Source organism: Temnothorax nylanderi, unplaced genomic scaffold (assembly GCF_030848795.1).
Source record: "Temnothorax nylanderi isolate EJ_2023f unplaced genomic scaffold, tnyl_v1.0 TNYL_tig0595_pilon, whole genome shotgun sequence".
Classification (NCBI taxonomy): Eukaryota; Metazoa; Arthropoda; class Insecta; order Hymenoptera; family Formicidae; genus Temnothorax; species Temnothorax nylanderi.
This window is the reverse complement of record NW_027249657.1, coordinates 49400-68941: the sequence shown is the minus strand read 5'-3', so window position 1 is coordinate 68941 and position 19542 is coordinate 49400. Positions and strand designations below refer to the sequence as shown.

Genomic DNA, 19542 nt, shown 5'->3' with positions numbered 1-19542 from the left:
TTGATTAGGGATCGCAGAATAAAGTAAATGTTGTATTTCTTATATATAAAAAAAAGTTGCATTCTTTTGTTATTGCACAGAGTCCTTAATTGCTAACTTCCGAGTTTCCTGAGTAGACAAGTATCGATAATGCTGCGTAATATTACAATTTTTAGTCTCCCTTTAAAAGATAGCTTAACTTTATGTATTACCGAATAAATTATTGTTCGATTAACTACATGAGAATTAATGTATGTAACATGAAAATATATATTTCATATTTACAAAGTTGTATAAGTGTAATAATCCATATTAGCAATCAGAGGACTGATTTTCGTGTTCAGGAGATAATTCGTTACATAACACTGCACATAACAATTTTTGTAAGTACGTCGAAATTTTCACAAGCAATATGCCATTGCATTGTACGTCCGGAATGTTATCACTGGCTGCAAAGGCCCATCCATAAGTGGAAGCAACAAGCGTCGACGAAACCTTCGACTAGGGCATAGACGTCTTCCATGTTAATCGGCACGTTAATCTCTGTGGACTTCCGATAAACGGCGCATAAATCCTAAAACAAATGTTAATTTTAATTTTTTTGTGACGACTTTTCGTTTTACATTTCAAATCTCGCATTCGCGTTCTACTCACTCCTCTCGATGTGTGCATATCGATGGTCAACATCATGAACGCTTGAAGGAGAGTCGGATGCAGTATGAGATGATGAGTGATATTCCCGTCAGAGGTAATAAATTGCTTGTGGTGCTCTTGATATTTACTTTGCAACACCTTGGACAATGCTTGATACCACGAAACTGGCTGATTAACAAGCGGACCAAGTCTAGGGTCCAGGTTCACAAGGGGTTCGATGTGGGCTAACGAGCAGAGCTCCCTGAACTCGGTGTACGTCATCGAGGTCTTGTTCTCCAATAATTTGTCCCAAAGTAAATGCGTCCGGCACTGCAATGCGCCGCGCTCCACCATGTTCGTTATGTGCTGACGCGCAGCTTTCGCCTGGGCCATAATCATCTGTTGCATGAGCTGTTCGTGCGACGAGTAGTAGCCCAGATAATTCACCGATTCCTGGCGAATTTGCACTAAATGCGGCGACGATGACGACGACGCGTTTGAGACTGCACTTGGGATGTTGGAGTTTTGCGTTAGGGGGGAGTTTGGAACTGGTGGAGGCGTTGGCGCCGAACTGTTTTGAACATTATAGCTCGCTGTTTTAACATCGGCATCTTTAGCAGTCACATCGCACGAGAAATCGAGACTCTTCTCCTGCTGATCGGTACTTGATATCTCCGTCCTGAAATTGTCTCTCACAAACGACGGTGTAGGCGAGACGGAACTGGATTCCACCGGGCTCTCCGTATACGAGCTGTTGGCGGGCTTTCCAACGCTGTACACGGTCCTAAATTTGCCTAGTTTGTTGTTCTCTACTTCCCTTTTTGGATATAATTCCCTCTTGCTTGTCAACATCAGATAATATTTCAAAGTGATTTCAGTCCTCTCGATTTGCGGTGACTGTTCCATGCGCGACACGATTAGCGCTACGTCGAAGTCGTCCGTGCACTTTGTATCGTGAGCGTCGCAATAACTGACTGAGGGAGTACTTTGCAATTTAATTAAGACATATTCATTATCATGAGATTCCTGGAGCTCGCCGGACATCACGAACACACGCATGCCGTACACTTTCTCGTGTGAAAGCAAATAGGAGTACAACGTACGTGCAGGTATCGCTATATCGCGTATTGTTATCATGTCTGAAACAACAATGTCAAATGTACACCATATTATGAAATAAATGAACGCGATCCGAACCACCGAGATGTGTTCTTGAAGCTTACCGCTGTATATTAGATTTCTGGCATAATTCGGCGCCTTGCTGTAATATTTGATGAAGTCATCCATAAAGTGAGTGAGGTGGTAACCTTGTTGCAAAGACCACAATCCAGTTCCAGCGATGTAAGAGTGAATACAACGCAAGTGAAAATCATACGTGAACGAATGCAGATGCATGTTGATTTGAATCTTGTCGCAAACATCCACGAAGCTTAGTACAAACTGCAACAAATCCATTCGTAAACTCTCCCATACATATATACGCATGCAAATGCAATTCGAATTTATCTTACTTGGTTCATCATACCGCTACTCGTCTTCGTCTGCAAGCGATTGCATTCAATAATATGTAACTTTACGCAGAAGAACGGCTGTGACAGGTGAACTTCGAACAACAAAATACCGCCTAGCATGGACTTCTTGAGATAGTAATACTGCTGCTGCGCGTGCTCCTCGTCCCTATAAAAAAAAAACGCAATGCACATATAGAAATACGAATGTTTACTACATCAAAATCTAATAATGCAGAATTCGAGCAAACGTTTTATGTGGTGACTCCACTTGGATTGGATTGAAGCCCAGAATCTGTAGATACTGTTTATATTCGGACAGCATTGACTTGCAGAGCTCTTGATGCCATTTTATCATAATCGCGTTCGTCGCTTCCTGTTTCGACTGCGCTGCTTGAGACGATTCATGCACGTTGCCGTTCAAGCCGAAGTGAGACGGCTGCGGCGGTGTCAATGAATGATCCCTCGTAGCGGCAGACTGCAAACGCCAGGCCGGTAAAAAGAGTAGGGGTGTGTGGCAGAAGTGTATCAAACGAGAATGTTGCTTGAATGTGTTCAAAGCATTCAGCGATATCGGTATGTTGGACGTGCGGCTCTGCCACATTGCATACAACTTCTCCAGATCCTCTACAAAGATACATTCACGTTACGTTACAGTAATCATTGCGTTACACGCAAGTTTGGTGATCAACGTTACCTTTGATCCTCTTTTCTCGATGCCGTAGATCCTGCAAGTCGTAGGCAGCCTTTACGATCGCATCCGTCGTGTTATGAGGATGCGGAGCGCTCGGTTTCGCATCGCGCATTGCCTGCCCGACCACTTGAAGCCACGAAAACGCGTTGTTCTTCATCGACGGCGCTCGGTTGCTCGATCGCGTCCAGTCTTTATCTTGATTTGAATGGCCAGGAAATTTCGCTAGACTTTCCATATCGTTGATTTGGTAATATTGAGAACCGTGCTCTCTCTGCTGAGGTTCCCGAGTGAGCTTGTGATGAAATATACCCAACTTTTGCATAATTATGCTGGTAAATAGACTCGATCTAGAGGAAAGCCATGTACCTAAACTTGTCGTTTGTTTGATCAATTTTTCGGATTTTTCCTTGGACCAGTTATACATATAAATGATTATCTAAAAATATAATATAAAATTTAAATATTCAATATGATTCGTGAATGTTTTATAACTATGTGCTATATAATGAACACTAACGTTGTCACTTAGTATTTCAGCTAACAATATCCTTTGTCTAGGCACAAAATTCGATTCTGATATCAGGGGATTAAATTTTTGCAATTGTTTTTGATCTGCAACATCAAATGTAAAAGAATTAATAATGAGATAGATATGTGAGACTTAAATTAACGATTTGTTAAACTTAACTGACCCTTAGGAGCAAGCAGTTCCGGATCTATTTCTTTACTCAAAGATGCCTTCCATTGATGAAAGTTTCTTGCGACTAAAATGCACTTGATGTAAGTAGTTTGCTCATCTTTATTAAACTCGTGCGGCACGTACACGGGTGAACTTGCGCTTTCTTGATCCGTATTTTCCGCTAACGATTGATCGGAACTGTTCCGGATGCTGTCAGACCACTTAGGTGCAGATCCAGCTTTATGCGAAACAACAAATTGATTTAGGAACGGTTGTCGATCTTGCAAAACGAAAACTTTACTGGACGTGTCTGGATCTTGACTACGTATGAGATTCTGCAATTCTCTCACGATCACGGGAATCGCATGTCTGTGGTGAATGATCACTTCGTGCTTTTTCACGGCAGGGACACCCATTTCTAGTGCAAACTGAAACCAGCGTGCCAGTGTAGTATGATAAATCTCATTCAATTTTCCTTTCTCGTCGAGCTCGTACTGATTGATCGTTAAATTGTCGGAAACTTGTGACGTCTTTACAGGTGTTTGGACTTCTTTGTTTTCCGTTGCAGTTTCTCCAACCGCTGAAGGATTAATAGCATGCTCCGTCAAAGGAGTCGCTAGAAGATTATATTCCGTGACTAAGTCCCAAGTACCATGTTTCACCGCGGATGACAATTTCAGAATTAAGGATTCCAAATTGACTCTGCCTTGCTTCCAGATTCGAAATTCGATCAACATCTGCGCGTTTGGTTTAGAATCACTTTTATGGTCGTAAACGTTGGTTGATACGATGCTCTCGAAATTCTCGACCCTTAACAACTTAGGAAAGCTCGACTCGTTCGAACCATTCGGATACGCTGGGGGTTCTCCTTTGCCATCGGTGATCGCTAACGCGATACAAGCTATACCTTTGCTACCACTCGAGTGACTCTGGTTGTATAAGAAAATATCGGATTCGGATACTCTCTTTCTAGTACCATCTAACGGAGTGTAATCCTGAAAATGATAGTGAGCTCCGAGATCCGTATATTTTGGCATATACAAGAATTGTAATATATTTTGCCTCAAGTAATATCCTAAGGCATCCATATACCGTAAGCAGTGTGATTGCACCGATAGTTGCACTATACACTCGGGAGACTTGTATGGTTTTTGTATGAAGTGCACGTCCGCCGGTGTCAGCTTGCACATTGGATTACGTGCCAACATCACAGATAGTACTTCCAGTACCGCGTCATCGAGACGATTTTGCAATACTTGCACTAAATCTCGTTTGACTTCCGGACCAGCTTCCGATATCCCATGTACCATCAGGATAATCGAATCGCCAGTTCTATTCAAGATATCAGATTCTTTTTCGCCAAACGAGCGAACTCTAGGTCTTGTGTCGTTCGCTAGTGCATGATCGTTCACCAGGCCGGTGCTCTTAGCCTGCGATAAGGATGCTACGCTGTTGCTCCGCGAGACAACTAATTTCTCATCGCTCTCGGACAATTTATTCTGCAAAGGTTTAATATCGTTCGTCTGCTCGTGAAGCCGCAGGTAAAATACATTCTCGTTATTCTCTTGGTATACGAACATATTATTTCGATTATTAACTGAGAGTCTGTTAAGTACGCCGTGCAACGCTTTGATCCCTCTCGATAACCCGGATCTTCCAGGCCCGGTCTTTAAGCGGGGATGTAAATTAAAGGGTTCTTCCCAAATGACAGGGCATCTGAACATGCCTGGTGTAACATTTGAAGTTGAAGAATTGTGATTCTGGAAAAGATTTCCCAATTCACTGCCAGTTTCTCTCCAAGCATTATAATCTTCAGTGGATTCTGGTTCCAACAGTCGATCGCATATGCGAGTATCGTGAAGATTTTGTAAAAGTAAATATTGATTCACTCGCCGGCATATAGCTTTGATTTGAACAAGCAGCATTTTCTGTATTTGCGAATAACTATCCACTTCTGGTGAAGAAAGTTCCAAAAATCTATATAATAAAATCGTGATGTTACAAATTTTTTTCTTGCTTATTACACGTATGCAGCTGTTACTGCACGAATAAAGCAACAAACTTTTTATTTACCAACCTGCAGTGAAAATAGACATTAACATGACTACTTTCAACACTCATAATTAGCCAGAAATTGGGTAAACTATCTCTGCGTTTATCAAGTTCTATCAACCACTGATAATCATCCTCGCAATTACTGCTATCGCCTTCATATCCGTCATCCGTCCCGTGTTTCCCTTCAACTATACTTGATATCTCAGAATAATAACCTGGAGCATCTCCAGAATCTTGCCCGTTTATTTGAATTGTAGTAGCAGGGATTTCTTCTTGCTCCACATTTTCAATGCTTACGTCTGTAATTAAATTTTAATAAATAAAAATCTCTAGAAAGATGAATTGTTTTAAATATTTAGTATAATTTTAGTATAATTTCGAAATATCTAGTATAATTTTTTAAGGGATGGTATATTGTTAATATCTTCTTAAAAAAGACATACTTTGTATTATAATTGTTCAATAAATTGCAAATAATATAAGATTATTTACCATCCTTTAATGGCTGTTCTTCTACGTCTATGTGTAATGTGTCTGCTTCTATATCAGATACTATTATTTCCGGTTTCTTAACGAAGTAAAACAAATCGGCTTCTTGGCAAATGCAGTACTTGTCAATTTCAAGATTTTTTAATTCCTTCAAAAATTTGGGCGAGCTGCTTTCAGATGGGAAAACAAAATGTAAAGGTACTTTATCCATCGAGCAACTGGATCTGTCGGTGGATTCCGATACGTGCTGTGCTATAAACTTTAATGTGTCAGCATTCGGTGAAGGATGATCCAGAAGTGCCGTCGCAGTTTCGTCTCGTAATAGCCACTCAATCTCATCCCTTAAGCTGATTACCGCATGATGCTGAGGCAGTTGCGGCATTCTTTCCTGCATCGATTCAGTCTTCGCATTTGCACCCGGACTGCTACCGCTCGGCATGCTACCGAACGTCGAAGCGCTGCAGTAAGACGTCGTCCTCAATGCAGGATAACGTTCTAATGACACTTCCAACACTTCTTTCGGAAGGTTCAAACATATGATATCCAAAGTAACTTTCAGATCCTCCAAACTTAATTCAGCAAGATTTCTTTCCTTGCCGTCATTAATCCTTTGGACAATCTCGGTAAAGCAAGTAGGCATCAATTTAACAGGTATACTGGAAAGCTCGGAACGGAAACGAATCGAACAGCTCAAATGTAAGAAGAGCGGCTGATCTTTCATGTTCCACGTGTTTTCCTCATCAAAATCGCTGATAAGCGAATCCTTGGAGTTGGAATGGGACAGCTTCTCGTTGTTATGAAGATTTGTGACCGGCCATGTAATATTGACAGCTTGACTTACTGGCAAGCAATAATATATAAATGTATTTAATAGGTATTATATATTATATAACATAATGAAAATTTCTATCTTTGGAATATATAATGGAATATATTTTATCTACCTTGGTTAGGAGAATCTGTTTTCGAAGCCGGCATTTCAGAGTGACATGTGAATTCATCTAACTCGTCATCGCTATCTGTTCTTTGTGATACCACTTCCTAAAAATAACACGATCTTTGTAAAATAACGAATTATCATTATTATAATAATACAAAGTATACACAAAGATGCGAACCATCTTTTCTGACATCCACGATGGTAAACAGTAATAAAATTCTGGATGCGCAGGTACAGGCCTAAATGCGACTGCCATAATCCTTTTAAATTTATTTTTTATCAAACTATGTAATGGTTTAACATCGTTGCACGCGGAGATTTTTAATTGATTCAGTAGATCGCCTTCTGCCAACATGCTCAAATGTCTGCACACCGATCGTAAGTAATTTGTAATATTAATCTCGATCAGATTTTCTTCGCATTGTGCCACAGCAGCCTCCATATCTTCGTAGCTTAATGACTGTTGCAGTGCAAGTGACTTATAAACCGCGACCACGTAGCAATGGCAATGTGCTAAGCTCAACAACTTGCAATGCTCCATCAAACTTCGTTGATCTACCACAAAAAAAAATCAATCTTGTTAAAAACATTTAATTGCTAACATCAATTTTAATAGCGTAGTAAGGAAATGTCAATAATTATTCTTCAAAATATTAATTTTTTTACATCATTAACGTTATATCTCAAAAATACGTATTTGCCTACCGCTAGAAATATTGTCAGAATCTTCGCTCTTTGGTTCTGGAGATGAAGGCTTTGTGTTACTTTCCGATTTGAGACTGATGAAATCTTCGGAAATTTGCTCTCCAATCTTAAAGGTATGATCCTGATAGATATCTTTATTCTGAGGTGTTTGCAATTGACCGACCAGCGCATCAATTAATAATGCTAGCGAACAATCATACACGTATACAGGTATAACAAGGCTGCCCTCATTGTCAACATTATCAAAATTATGGTCTACATTAGCTTTTGATGTGCTATTTGCAGTGGTAGATTGACTAGAAATTTTTGACTCTCTGCGTTCCAATGTCACAAAGTCAGGTACATTCTCTGCACACGTTGTTGGAGACGATACCTTTTCGTTCATATCGAGATCGAAAATATCAGAATCGCAATTCTTCTCGGAATTGTTACTTGTGCAGTTATCACCTGTGTACATTATCAAGCGGACATCTTTTTCAGTTGCTGGTAATATTGTGATAATGACATGTGTCGTGCTAATTCCTTTGACAAAACACTTCCACCTCGGATAAATGTCTGACGCGTCATCTCTACAATTTTTCTCTAAAATAAACGTTATACAATATAGAATCATTTAAAAAAGCTGTGGAATATTATATCTTCGTAAAAAAATACAAAGAAATGCAAATAATAACGTGAAGTATTTATTAATTTCGTAGTATGATAATTAAAGAGTCAAATATATATATATATAGTACCTTTTTGTATAAAGAAAGGTAACGGTGGAATATTCTCGCGTGGTCTGTTAAGAAGCATTTTAGTGAACCTTTGTGATTCTGCTGACGTAAGCAGTAGCTCTTTATTGTGCAATTGTTTCATATGTTCCAGGAAGTTTCCCATAAAAATTCTATTTGCACTATCCCTATCTTCATCGATATGTACAGAATCTAATAAAATAAGATCAATTACTTATTTTTGTATCCCTTTTCTATATTCATCGGTTAAAAAAAAATTAGTCCCTAACCATCGGCGAACATCGAGAACAAGAGTTCCGCCTGCTGACATTTTGATAAAATGCTCAGAGTATCAAACGAGAAGTACATGGGATGTATCCTCTCGTCGATGATCGGCGTCGGTTCGAAGGGCTCGGTTGGGTTTGGACATTCTGAGATACGATCCGTAGACGTGCCCACAGCACCGTGATATTTAACTCCTTGGTGTGCTTGTCCGAACACAATCTCGGTATCTTTTTCCGCCGGTGTTACTTGGCACAAGAGGCTCAAGTATTCTAAGGTCAATAGAGCGTTAATACATTCCTCGTCTATTCGGGCAATCTAATAGGACAAAAGTGATAGTACATAGGATTTACAAAAACAATTTTAATAATCACATGCGATATAAATACAAATAAACTTGTGTGTTTAAATAAACATTCTGAAAAACTTTTGTACTGGACGTATAATAGTTATTACACATTATTATAACTTCTTTCCCCCCCCCCCTCTCTCTCTCTCTCTTTCTCTCTTTCTTTCTCTCTACATATAATAACAAAATATATATTTATATTTATATATTTATAAAGGAATATAGGAAGTATGAATATAAGAGGAGAAGGGATGGCATGATAACTATAATATTTTTTACACGCGTCTTAAAACCTAGTGCAAATTAAAAATATAAAACTCATCATAATACTTTTTGGATCTTAAATTTATCGAGCACACATACTTAAGTATTAACAATCAAGTACAATTACACGAGAAACAAAATTCGTGAACTAATTATAATCCATCTGCCAACAGCACTCAGTCGCTCAGCGATTAACAGATAATCATATCGAAGTTCGCGTAGATAAGTATCCTCAAGCAGGTGACCAAGTCGCAATTGCACAGGATCAAATGTCGATTCCGACGATCACGGGGGATCAGGAATAAGTTGGAGGAGTTGAATCTCACTTTCATACAAAGCGCAGAGACCACTTCTCCACTTGAACCGTGACACCCGCTATTCACCAACGCATCTCGGGGATGATCGATTTTAGGGCGTGAAAGATTTCACCAGGAGGAACAACACTTTGGGCTACGACTGCGAGACGACGTCAAGCCGCGCAACCCTGAGCTGGAAGAGTTAGATCTGACAAGTTATCAAGACCTACTGGTCGCTCACTGCCTAGATCCTCACTTCCAACTGAGAGTCACGCGGATACGAGGATATCGAAGAGAACACGAAGAGCGGAGGCGGACGATGATAGAAGATGCGATTCGCGTGCCTATCCCAGAGGCGGTCGACTATGTTCTCTGGTCTTAATCTCGTGCGAAGTCACCTGATGATAACGAGACAAAGACTTTATTCCCGCGAGGTTCTTCGCGGGCGCACAGGCGTGCGGAAATCCAGTCGGGTCATCTTCTCGGGAGAGGACTACTAAATTCGTCGTCGAAACTGGACGATCGAGCCCGTGGCTCAAGGACGACGTCGCGCGAAGACCATGCTACGACTTGGCCGTATGACGGAAACCATGATCACTTCCAATCTGCGTGCGAAACGTGATAAAAAAAGAGTCGTCACTTGGGATTCGGTGATAAGAGACTTCGGGAGCACGTAGAGTATTATGCGGAGGTAACCGGACGTGCGGCGTTGTAAAATTGCACGAAAAAGATAATCCGATCACTAGTGAGCGCAGGGCGCGCATTGGGCCCTATATATACCTGAGGCGACTGATAGGAAAACCTCGTTCCGAGGACCCTCATCGATATCGAAGCCACACCCCGATAACGATAACGACATGTAGCGATAGACACTTTTACGTTCCCCATTCTCCATTTCACAGGCCGTTCTCCGTTTCACGGGCCGGAAACGCGAGCCAAAAATGAGACTTTGCGCCTTTCGAGACTACAAAGCGCTTCTCCTCGTCGCGCACCTTCCTGAGAGACGCATGTGAAAAAAAAGTCCAGGCGTAATAATAGGATCATCGTATTCGAGTTTCATTCTCCTTTCAACAGGAGAGACGATATGAATTGAAGATAGAAAAAAAAATTATGTAGAGGAATTACACTTGCCTAAGCGGATGCGTCCTTGTGTGAAACGCGCTTAGATAAATGTTTGCGTTATTCGTGATGTGACGATAACGACTTCTGATGACTGACACTATTCCACCGTTAGCTTCGACTTCTAGTTCCGATGGGGAAAGATAATCGGAAAAGGCCTATCCACGCGCGAGAGGTCCTTTCCCGTACACGATTATCGGGCATGACCCTTAGATCCGTCGAAAAGATCTATGAGAACTTCGAAATTCAGAGCCGCCTTGCGCAACGTTATATTCAATTCGTAAAACGAGCGTCGGCGTTCATTTTAATTTCAATTCGACCCGATTAATTATAATGCGAACGTTAAAGCGCACATAATTTGCAAAGTCAATGAATGTGCTGCAATGATGACACATATTTACGCATTCTCGAGTTGGTTAACAAGTAAAAACTACGCTTTTTTTAAAAGAATTCTCTTGAAAGAATAAAATCATTAATCAACTAGATTATTATTTATAAGAATAAAATATAATATATAATGTATCAGTGTCGGCGTATTTTGAAGTTTGGTCTCCTGATTAGCAACGTTCTCCCGGTAACGAGTGAACCAGATAACAGTTATCTAGTTAACGTGAACTTATGCTAGAATTATATTCGTATTACACAAAAATATGTTACAAATTTCAATTATTGAGCACATCTATAAAAATAGTGATTTCCCGTTTCTCTACTGAGATTTATAAGAATTAAAATAATTAATCTATGGTAATTTTCAAAAGATTCAATAATATAAATTAATAAACCGTACTTCAAACAGCTGTTTCGTTATCTATCGATAACATTATTTATGTCAAAATGCGCGCATTATTTAATTTTTAATAAATCTTAATGCTAAAAGTAGACGAAACGAGAAAAGTTACTTCAAAAAATTACAAAAATTAATATAATTACATAAAAAAATTACAAAAATTAGCATAAAACGTTAAATCTCCCTTTTCTTTTGAATTCATGCGTGGAAAAAGTTGCAATCAAATCGTATTGCGACGATAGAAAGTATAAGTATCTTTATCCTTATCATCCTTCATCGTCAAATGACAGTGCATACATGGATTTTATAAGCATCTCTATCAGAATTGGAAGAAAGATAAGATTTAAGATAAAGCTACATTACATGCTATGCCATGAAGTTAAGATATTTACGCGAATCGCGTTCTATTACTGCACTGATTTCAGTTAAATTATTAATTTAATTTCTCTTTTATCTCTTTAGAGCCGTTTGTTTGATAATCATACGTGCATATTTCATCTGTTTTCAATAATCCACTTCTAATAGGTATAAAAATTACACAATATTCTAAATTTTCCGAGAAATAGTATGACCTGTAGTATAAACTATTCCGACTATTCGTATAGACGTTACGAAATGGAAACGAATGAACTAAGCAATCGTTAAGCAAATAAAAATTCTTTTAGACGCTTCTATTGTTGTAAAAGATAGGAATTAGGCAAGAGAGGAGAGAGAGGGAGAAAGAGAGAGAACACGTTTCCGCCGAAACTTCGAGAACGCGGATGGGCGTATATGAAATACACACATGTCAAATATGTGCTATAAAACATGACAATTCAAGCTAGAAACGAAGTAGATTAATTAATCCGCTATCGCTGAGCGATATTTACTATTAGATAGATTCAGTGTGCCCAGCAAAATAAAACACTTTAGACGACTGTACATCAGAATAATTTTTGTGTTACCACACGCATTATCAAGTTAGTTCAAGATAAGAAGGATAGGAGTTAATGTCGGAAAGTGATCGTCGGTTTCAGAAACTCGTAAAATCAAGATAGAGTTACCGAGATATGTATTAATCAGTCATATTACCAATCATACGTGATATTTAATATGAATTTCAATAAGTGATTTTGAAGATTGCCAAATAGCTATTTTCCTGTTGCAACAATCAAGTAAAACAAATATGCAAGCTATCAGAATTTTCTTAGAATTACGATTGTGGATATCGTCAGAGATTACGTGAGATAACATGTAATATTATCAATGATTAATATTGCAATTTTTAATATTTTCACCGCTATATAAATTACGTATATATATTGCACGTATATCGCCAGAAGTATCGAATAAAGATATCTTATCATTCTCAAGACGTTCAAGGAATTAACCGCGTCTTATCAATTTAAGCAAGCTCATAGATGTGTTACCGTAGAACTTTATTGAAATGGATAGACTAGAAATATATATATAGAAGATAGACATTTTTTATAACTGATTAACTTGTATCAAATGGATCATGAAGATATTATATACGTCTCTAATATCTACGTTCGGAAAGACATTAATAAGTATACTGATCGAATAAAACTATTATTTATTGATGACTCAACATACACACATACATACACACACAAGACTGAAATTTTTATTAATGTCATGTCTGTACTTACTGCATCTGGTAATTGATGATACTGCAGAGGATGCATATACATAGCAATCGACTGTGTAGGCATTTGTACGTAGCCACATTGGGGTTCGACCCAAACCTCCGTGACAATTTGAAAATCGCTGTATCCTTCGGAATCTTCAGTCCATACTTCCGCCTCGGCGATACCTGATATGTAAAATCATCCGTTTGTCGTACAAATAATCCTCTTATTCGATCGATAAATACCGCTACCTTCTTCCGTGTCATCTTCGGTACCGCTGTCGCGTTCTAATGCTGCGTTCGGCACAACATGTGGTGGGAACAAAACGTATTGAATAATACACGGATAAGAATTCTCATCGTTCCCGAAGCCCTGCATTTGCACTTCTAACACCATGTTTGTGATGCCAGCTGCCGAATACGCGAAATTAAAGCCCTCTCCTAGACGTATTCTGCGAATAAAACAAATCTTACTGCGCCATTCTTGTAATATCCGTAACATGCCAATGCAAATATATTTACTTCGTAATTGTAGAGAGTATTCTCGCAATCGCAGTAATATTTAATCTCGACAAAGTAATTCCCGGGATGGTCTGAACGAACGGCCGCTTCACGTGCCACAGCCAACGATTGTGGTATAAATATCTGGACAGGGTAGTTGTTAGACTACCACTTAGTAGTCCTAGCGCAACCCTGGTGCAGGTTGGCTGAGTTCCATCAGGAAATACCACCATACTCAGATTGTTCGGTATACGCTCGTATCTTACGAGAATTCGCTCGAGCGATTTATGTATTATTGTGCAACACGGAATCTCACGTTGCTCCGTCGGTCTATTTGGCAATGTGAGCTTGGATAGTCTGTCAACGAGATCTACAACTACGTTGTGGCGGACGACACCTTCGGTGCCGCCGGCGAACGCTATATTGAGTACGACGCAGAGCGCTTTGCAATTAATGCGAATCAATGAGAATGACACCGGCGGCTTTTCCGCCTCTCTGTATATGAACTGGACGTACGTGTGATTCTCGACTAGCACAAAAGTCGCCCAATTTTTCAACATAGCATATAGTACGGCCGCCGCTTGCCGGCTCTGAACGCACTGGAAACGGCCGCTCTGATTCGCTTGGTGAAGATGTCTTGGCAACGGTCTGTCGTAGGCTAGAATTAACGTAATCCTTTGAGTGTGCATCCAACGCGCCCACTGAAGCGGATCCAGAGAGACAACCGGTTGCCATATCTGTCCAAACTGTGGGCAGGCGGCGTCACTGTAAAATAATAATACATAGTTGTATTAAATTGTAATTTCTCTTTATCTTGAATAAATATGTGTCATAGCCATATCGTATTAATTGATATTGTTTATACAAGCAAATAAATGTACCTAAGTTGTACTGTACTTGGCGACGGATAAGACGACAAGTAAAACACAGGCATTCCGCTTCTGATGGTGTCTGGTACACTGTACCACGTCCATCCAGATCCCGGAAACCAGCTGAAGTGCGCTAACATATTGTCGCTTTCGGTTAATGATGTTAATGCTGTCCAGAAACGAGAGATGACACCTTGACGATAATGCGAGTTTAACGGTTTTTTCGATAGGCATGTAATGTCGTGTAAAAATTCATATGGCGCTGTAATAAAAGGTAATTTTAGTTCAGGCTACGGATAGACGTGTTTATTATGTTACTCTCAACATCTGTAATAATTTATTATCTTTAATCTACCTTCTATGGTAATGGTATATTGTATCACGTTAGATAGAGATAATGATTTTGAAGACCATGGACACGTTACTAAATATTCCAAAAAAACATTCGTTTTCCATAATAGCACGAAATTTATTTCAAGAATGTCGTCTCGTACATTGGCTCTTTTTATCAAGTATCCTTCTCTTAGACGACAGCACAGCAGACTACTTAATGTACAAGTAACTTTGTCGTCGATCTGTTTTTTCTTCAAGAGTTGACCGCTTTTATGTTCATGGAAGCAATTATTTTCAGTTCGCCAGCAATGACGACCCGATATATCGTTGTTCGATACGTCCCGATATAATTGCCAGCACAAAAAACGCTTATGATAAAGATTTATATCTGTTCCGTGTACAGGTATCTATAGATAAAATAGTTACATTGCAATTAATGTTGCTGCTAGTCAGGCGCAGCGGTATAGATTAGATGTCTACGTACCACGTATGAATTGAAGGACATATAACTACCGAGTGTAGCCGCGGAGATAAAATACAGCAGGTCTTGATATGGCACTAAACCGTCCGCGCAATGTGGATCGTATGCGCTGCCTACGCGTAAAAAACTACACGCGACCGTCGTTGCGCGTAGTTGCTGTATAATGGAATCTAACGTGTGAGCATTCTTAATTCCGACGATACCATCCGTGACTATTACCATATCTGAAAATGTTCCTTTCTCTGTATTCTCCATAATACTATTGCATAGCATTAGGTAAATTATTAAATATGATATCATAAATTGCGAACTCACGTGCACAGCTGTGCTCAGGTAAAAGTGTCAAAGCCAGCATCCCGTATCTCAACATATTTACAAAACTAGCTTCCGGCGAAACTATGGAGATATTACAATTATTTTTGTTCAAGCAGTTGCTACTTTCCTCAAAAAGCCTCCCTACCAAACGCTCGCTCTCTGCCCTCAAATTTTCTAACTGCTGATTAGCTATGGCTGTGACGGTCGCTACTCTCTCCTCTAACAGGTACAACTGTTTCTCTACATATTGTGTGAGAGAATTCACGTTATCCGCAGTGATCAGCCATCCTTGTACTAGTACTTGTTGCGCCGGGCTTGTAAAGAACGGCGTATGAGCTATCACAGTCACATAAATTTCAGGCTGCATCACACGCCTGCTGCCTGGTATCGTAAACTACGGACATACGGTGAATTAAGAATCTTTCTATTTTACATGCATTAGCAACATATCAAGAAAAGAATACTTACTGGTCTAGTTATACCTTCAAGACATCGTTTCGTCGCCAGATACACCTCATCAATGACAATCTCACCGCTTTGTACATCCTAAAGAGACATTAATTTTATTTTCTGACTGACGCCGCTACAAAAGTTAGAATATTTGACAACAAAAGTATTAATTTCGTAATACTTACAACAGTGGCAAGCGACGGACTTAAATCTAAGCTAAAGACCATCCTATATTTGTGCGCCAGAAATACAATCGATGTCGTCGAAACAACTTTATAAAGGAATTGGTGGCTGGTATCTATAGACCATGCAACAGGCTCATCCTTCGGCAGCACCGATACTACTTCCAGCTCCGGTTCCTCCTTATTCTTTATATTCGGGCATTGTATACTTATCACAGAGTCCAAATGCTCCAGCAGCCATTGAGCTCTCACATTGCGAGAGATGGGAAAGCCCTTCTTCATTAACAGAAAGATAGTTTCCGCTTCTAGCACGGTTCTATCCTGTACAAAGGAAAACTACAGTTAACAAAAGCAGTAATTACCACAATAATTCTATCGAATGTCACGCTTGTTTTCAGCATATTGCGACTGCTTTGAACAACGGGATGAAAAGCATTCCGTTAAAAATTGTAATTATCACATTTAATGTGATTAAAATTAAATTAATTATAGTACTTGAAAATTGTCGTTAAAACCGTAAGATACATTTTATAAACTTAAAAATGTGCAAGATATGCTTCGTCAAAATTCCACATTGCTGTCATCGTGTCTGCGCTGACAAATATCATTTTTTTTTTTTTTTGTATAATTTAGGCTGCGGTCCATTTGACACTACAAATGCTTCGAAGCGTTCTTCTCCTCCTTCTTTCTTCATTGAAAGAAAGGAGAAAAGGAATGCTTCGAAGCATTTGTAGCGTCAAGTGGACCGCAGCCTTAATCTGACAGACATCAGTCGCAAGGAGAGGTTATGTCCGCCTGCGTCGTCGAAGAGCGGATGCGAAAAAAATCGGTTGCGACTTGCGACGCGATCAATTCGGGCTTACCTCGCTCCTCGCGCTCGCCATGACGAATTTTCCGCCACGTTCTACCAGTCTATCATTATTAATAAAACCATCGAACTCGCCAGCAGGTCGTCAGCGCGTTGGATCGAAAATAAATCATCGCGACGCGCGTGCAGCGCGGGACGTTGCACCGTGCGACCGGGGGAAATAAACTGTGCGTCCGATCGGCCAAAGGTCACATTGTCGCGTTTACCGCGACTTTTGCGTATGTCCGCGAAGCGATAAACATACTCCGACATAACCTCAAGGCGAGCCTGCCTGCCGTGCACGCGCCGCGCGATGACGTTTCGCGCCCGCGTGCGCCAGGCCAGGCGCCTGGAATGCACGCGAGCTGGGATCTGGAATTCTGGATCCACGCGCGCGCGCGCTCGCGTGCACTTCGCGATGCGTACGAAGCCCTCGCCGAATTTCCAAATTGCGAGGAACTATCCCCGCGTCCGAGCACTCCGAGCGCAATTGAGCGCAATTCTGCACGTCGCGTTCGGATTGTCCGCAATTGGAAAAAGAATTAATCCTCTCGCGATTCCCAAGAATCCCAAAGTGTCCCTCGCCGCGCGCGCGCGAGTTTCAGCTTTTAGCGCAAACAAAAGTGCGGTAAAAACTCGCCGATAAAAGTCGATGCGCGCGGAAAGCGATGAAAATTATGCGCCGCAAATACGAAGGAATTCATGCGTTTCACAGATTAACGCTGATTGCGAGGAAGATTTTGTCCCGCGACATTTAGATTTAGAAATGGCGCGTCTCGGTTCTCCTTATTCTCTCTCTTCCGCTTTTTCTTTTTAATTGGTAGATGATAAGTAATTTTTAAGATCGGAGTTTATATCATGCGGCGGTAATCGAGTAGGGGACACTTCAATTACCGATCGTGATAAAAATCGCAATAACGTCCACTTTCTTAAATGTTCTCCGGGAACGATAACAATGCATATTATAATTATTATAAACGATATGTCGTTTATAATTATGCGATTCTCTTGGAAATCAGACTGGTCGACTCCATGGAATAAAAAGAAAAAAAAAATTAATAAAGCTATACGCTATAATTACATTTTCTAGTACGTACAATTCAAAAATTCGAAAAATAGAGTCGATCAGTTTGGCTTCTGAAAATCTCTCCTTTATGAGGTTGTATAATTATGGGTCGATTTCACAGTCTCCGATTATTAACTTGATCCTCCGATTAAACTCACTCTTCATCTCTTTCTAACTTTCTCCCTTATGTTTATTTTTATCAATGTAAATTAACCTTAATCTCGGTTTAATTTACTTTTTATCTCTCTTTAGTTCTAAGAATTAGAAAGAGATAAAACGTAAGTTAAACCGAGATTAATTTACATTGATAAAAATAAACATAAGGCGGAAAGTTAGAAAGAGATGAAGAGTGAGTTTAATCGGAGGATCAAGTTACTCGGAGACTGTGAAATCGACCCTATAAAGCCGTAATTATTATAATCTTTCTCGGAATAATCGATCAGGCCACGACGTCGCGCAACTACTTTGTAAAGATTACACAGGCACACAAAAAAAAAAAGTGTCTTGGCCGAGACACTTACACTAGTGTATTCCCATGTACTTTTTCCCGCTGAATCCGAATCCGAAGTCAGAATTGTCAGATTGGCTAAAATTTATGAGATAACCACAAAAAAATGCTCAAAAATACGAATTAAAGGCAAAAAAAATTGTTTTATTGTGGTTATCTCATAAATTTTAGCCAATCTGACAATTCTGACTTCGGATTCGGATTCAGCGGGAAAAAGTACATGGGAATACACTAGTGTAGTGTCTCGGCCAAAACACTTTTTTTTTTTGTGTGCCTGTGTTATTTACGTCATCGCATATTTATTATTTCGGTTAATATTTATAAATTCTCATCTGCGCTGCACGTGTAGGATTTCGCATATTCATTATTTCTTCTGTTTAGTTTATTCTGCTGCGTGCAGGAATGCGAAAGAAACATTGGGTGTAAAATTACATCAATCAAATACACGGCAAGAACAAAAGTAAAAGTTATGCGAATTTGTATGATTTGTACGATGATAAATTCGTAGCCCATAGATGGTCAAATACACTTTTAAAACTGTTTGCGTTACAATATACCGAAGGCATTCTAATTAAAGGATTTTAATTTCAAACTCCGATTAATTCAACCGGGAGAATTGCAATGAAGCAGAAATTCGAACTATATAATTCGTTATCCTCAATCTAATCCTTTTTTCGAACAGAAAATTAGTAATTCTATCCATGTTAACAAAATGATGCAGGCAGTATTACTCGATAAGTTAATCACCGAGTAAATTAATCGGAAAGAGTTTGATTGAATTATCCTAAAGATTTCCCAGGTAGCACATATTAGTTTCATATACGTTTTTTGAACGTATACATAGTTTCATAACCGCCGTAAAGAACCA

At 39.6% G+C, this 19542-nt stretch overlaps 1 protein-coding gene across 2 annotated transcripts; it reads right to left on the bottom strand.

Moving 5' to 3' along the window:
* Nucleotides 1–19: 19 nt before the first annotated feature.
* Nucleotides 20–17778, bottom strand: LOC139784176 (KICSTOR complex protein SZT2). Of its 2 annotated transcripts, XM_071723336.1 has the most exons (25): nt 17117–17776; nt 16257–16574; nt 16090–16167; nt 15622–16015; nt 15310–15530; nt 14848–15232; nt 14505–14754; nt 13645–14388; nt 13375–13574; nt 13145–13308; nt 8686–8995; nt 8420–8608; nt 7683–8264; nt 7156–7532; nt 6982–7078; nt 6041–6877; nt 5571–5847; nt 3507–5470; nt 3332–3426; nt 2818–3250; nt 2372–2747; nt 2124–2289; nt 1836–2052; nt 634–1751; nt 20–553 (listed from the first exon to the last, which is right to left on the bottom strand). In XM_071723336.1, the coding sequence occupies exons 1-25, from the start codon at nt 17135–17137 to the stop codon at nt 422–424; spliced, it is 9945 nt and encodes a 3314-aa protein (XP_071579437.1). In that variant the 5' UTR covers nt 17138–17776; the 3' UTR covers nt 20–421. The 2 variants fall into 2 exon arrangements, with proteins under 2 accessions (XP_071579437.1, XP_071579436.1); XM_071723335.1 differs by having other exon boundaries at nt 634–2052; nt 17117–17778.
* Nucleotides 17779–19542: the final 1764 nt, after the last annotated feature.

Excerpts from the sequence above, each read along its gene's own strand:
- LOC139784176 (XM_071723335.1), bottom strand. The coding sequence starts at position 17,137 with ATGGCGAGCGCGAGGAGCGAG. Across the intron at positions 8,265-8,419 it reads ACCTTTCTTTATACAAAAAG|AGAAAAATTGTAGAGATGAC; the intron begins GTACTATATATA and ends CGTTTATTTTAG. Across the intron at positions 3,251-3,331 it reads CTGAAATACTAAGTGACAAC|ATAATCATTTATATGTATAA; the intron begins GTTAGTGTTCAT and ends TTATATTTTTAG.